Source organism: Procambarus clarkii, chromosome 60 (genome assembly GCF_040958095.1).
Source record: "Procambarus clarkii isolate CNS0578487 chromosome 60, FALCON_Pclarkii_2.0, whole genome shotgun sequence".
In the NCBI taxonomy this organism is placed as follows: Eukaryota; Metazoa; Arthropoda; class Malacostraca; order Decapoda; family Cambaridae; genus Procambarus; species Procambarus clarkii.
Window position 1 is genome coordinate 12,573,675 of NC_091209.1, and position 2,052 is coordinate 12,575,726.

General features: G+C 53.4%; 1 protein-coding gene across 1 annotated transcript in view; it reads right to left on the reverse strand.

The window, feature by feature from the left end:
* Window positions 1-684: 684 nt before the first annotated feature.
* Window positions 685-2,052, reverse strand: part of LOC138353854 (flagellar attachment zone protein 1-like) — a 6,593-nt gene continuing 5,225 nt past the window's right edge. The window contains exon 3 of the mRNA XM_069307283.1: window positions 685-2,042. Within this exon, the coding sequence (XP_069163384.1) occupies window positions 685-2,042 (1,358 nt within the window). The remainder of the gene's footprint in view (window positions 2,043-2,052) is intronic.

Genomic DNA, 2,052 nt, shown 5'->3' on the forward strand with positions numbered 1-2,052 from the left:
ATATCCAAGCTCCTTGTCCTCATATCCCAGCTCCTTGTCCTCATATCCAAGCTCCTTGTCCTCATATCTCAGCTCCTTGGCCTCATATCCCAGCTTCTAGCCCTCATATCCCAGCTAATTGTCCTCATATCCCAGCTCCTTGTCCTCATATCCAAGCTCCTTGTCCTCATATCTCAGCTCCTTGGCCTCATATCCCAGCTCCTAGCCCTCATATCCCAGCTCCTAGCCCTCATATCCCAGCTCCTAGCCCACATATCCCAGCTCCTAGCCCTCATATCCCAGCTCCTAGCCCTCATATCCCAGCTTCTAGCCCTCATATCCCAGCTCCTAGCCCTCATATCCCAGCTCCTAGCCCTCATATCCCAGCTCCTAGCCCTCATATCCCAGCTCCTAGCCCTCATATCCCAGCTCCTAGCCCTCATATCCCAGCTCCTAGCCCTCATATCCCAGCTTCTAGCCCTCATATCCCAGCTCCTAGCCCTCATATCCCAGCTCCTAGCCCTCATATCCCAGCTTCTTGTCCTCATATCCCAGCTCCTAGCCCTCATATCTCTCCCAAGTGCTATTTAGTCATACTGACGTCGTCACCTGTGAGTTCCAGTTCTTAATACAACAGGAAGATCTACACTCACCTGACAAGCCGCTGGTCGTCCCAGTACGTCCATTGAGTGTAAATTGTTCACATTAGAAGCTGCTCATCGAGGCAGCGAAAGCGAGAACCCGTGCAGCAGCAGCAGCGCCCCCCCCCCCCCCTGGCACAAGCAGCTGGACCTCAAACACAAGCAGCTGGACCTCAAACACAAGCAGCTGGACCTCAAACAGTAGCAGCTGGACCTCAAACACAAGCAGCTGGACCTCAAACACAAGCAGCTGGACCTCAAACACAAGCAGCTGGACCTCAAACACTACCAGCTGGACCTCAAACACAAGCAGCTGGACCTCAAACACTAGCAGCTGGACCTCAAACACAAGCAGCTTGACCTCAAACACAAGCAGCTGGACCTCAAACACCAGCAGCTGGACCTCAAACACTACCAGCTGGACCTCAAACACAAGCAGCTGGACCTCAAACAGTAGCAGCTGGACCTCAAACACAAGCAGCTGGACCTCAAACACAAGCAGCTGGACCTCAAACACAAGCAGCTGGACCTCAAACACTGCCAGCTGGACCTCAAACACCAGCAGCTGGACCTCAAACACAAGCAGCTGGACCTCAAACACTAGCAGCTGGACCTCAAACACAAGCAGCTGGACCTCAAACACCAGCAGCTGGACCTCAAACACTACCAGCTGGACCTCAAACACTAGCAGCTGGACCTCAAACACTAGCAGCTGGACCTCAAACACTAGCAGCTGGACCTCAAACACAAGCAGCTGGACCTCAAACACTAGCAGCTGGACCTCAAACACTAGCAGCTGGACCTCAAACACAAGCAGCTGGACCTCAAACAGTAGCAGCTGGACCTCAAACACAAGCAGCTGGACCTCAAACACAAGCAGCTGGACCTCAAACACAAGCAGCTGGACCTCAAACACTACCAGCTGGACCTCAAACACAAGCAGCTGGACCTCAAACACCAGCAGCTGGACCTCAAACACTAGCAGCTGGACCTCAAACACTAGCAGCTGGACCTCAAACACAAGCAGCTGGACCTCAAACACCAGCAGCTGGACCTCAAACACTACCAGCTGGACCTCAAACACTAGCAGCTGGACCTCAAACACTGCCAGCTGGACCTCAAACACCAGCAGCTGGACCTCAAACACTAGCAGCTGGACCTCAAACACCAGCAGCTGGACCTCAAACACCAGCAGCTGGACCTCAAACACAAGCAGCTGGACCTCAAACACCAGCAGCTGGACCTCAAACACTACCAGCTGGACCTCAAACACCAGCAGCTGGACCTCAAACACTGCCAGCTGGACCTCAAACACCAGCAGCTGGACCTCAAACACCAGCAGCTGGACCTCAAACACAAGCAGCTGGACCTCTTGCCGTAGTACCTCACAAAATGAACGTTGGGGACGAGGCAAGGAATTGCCTTTTTGTGT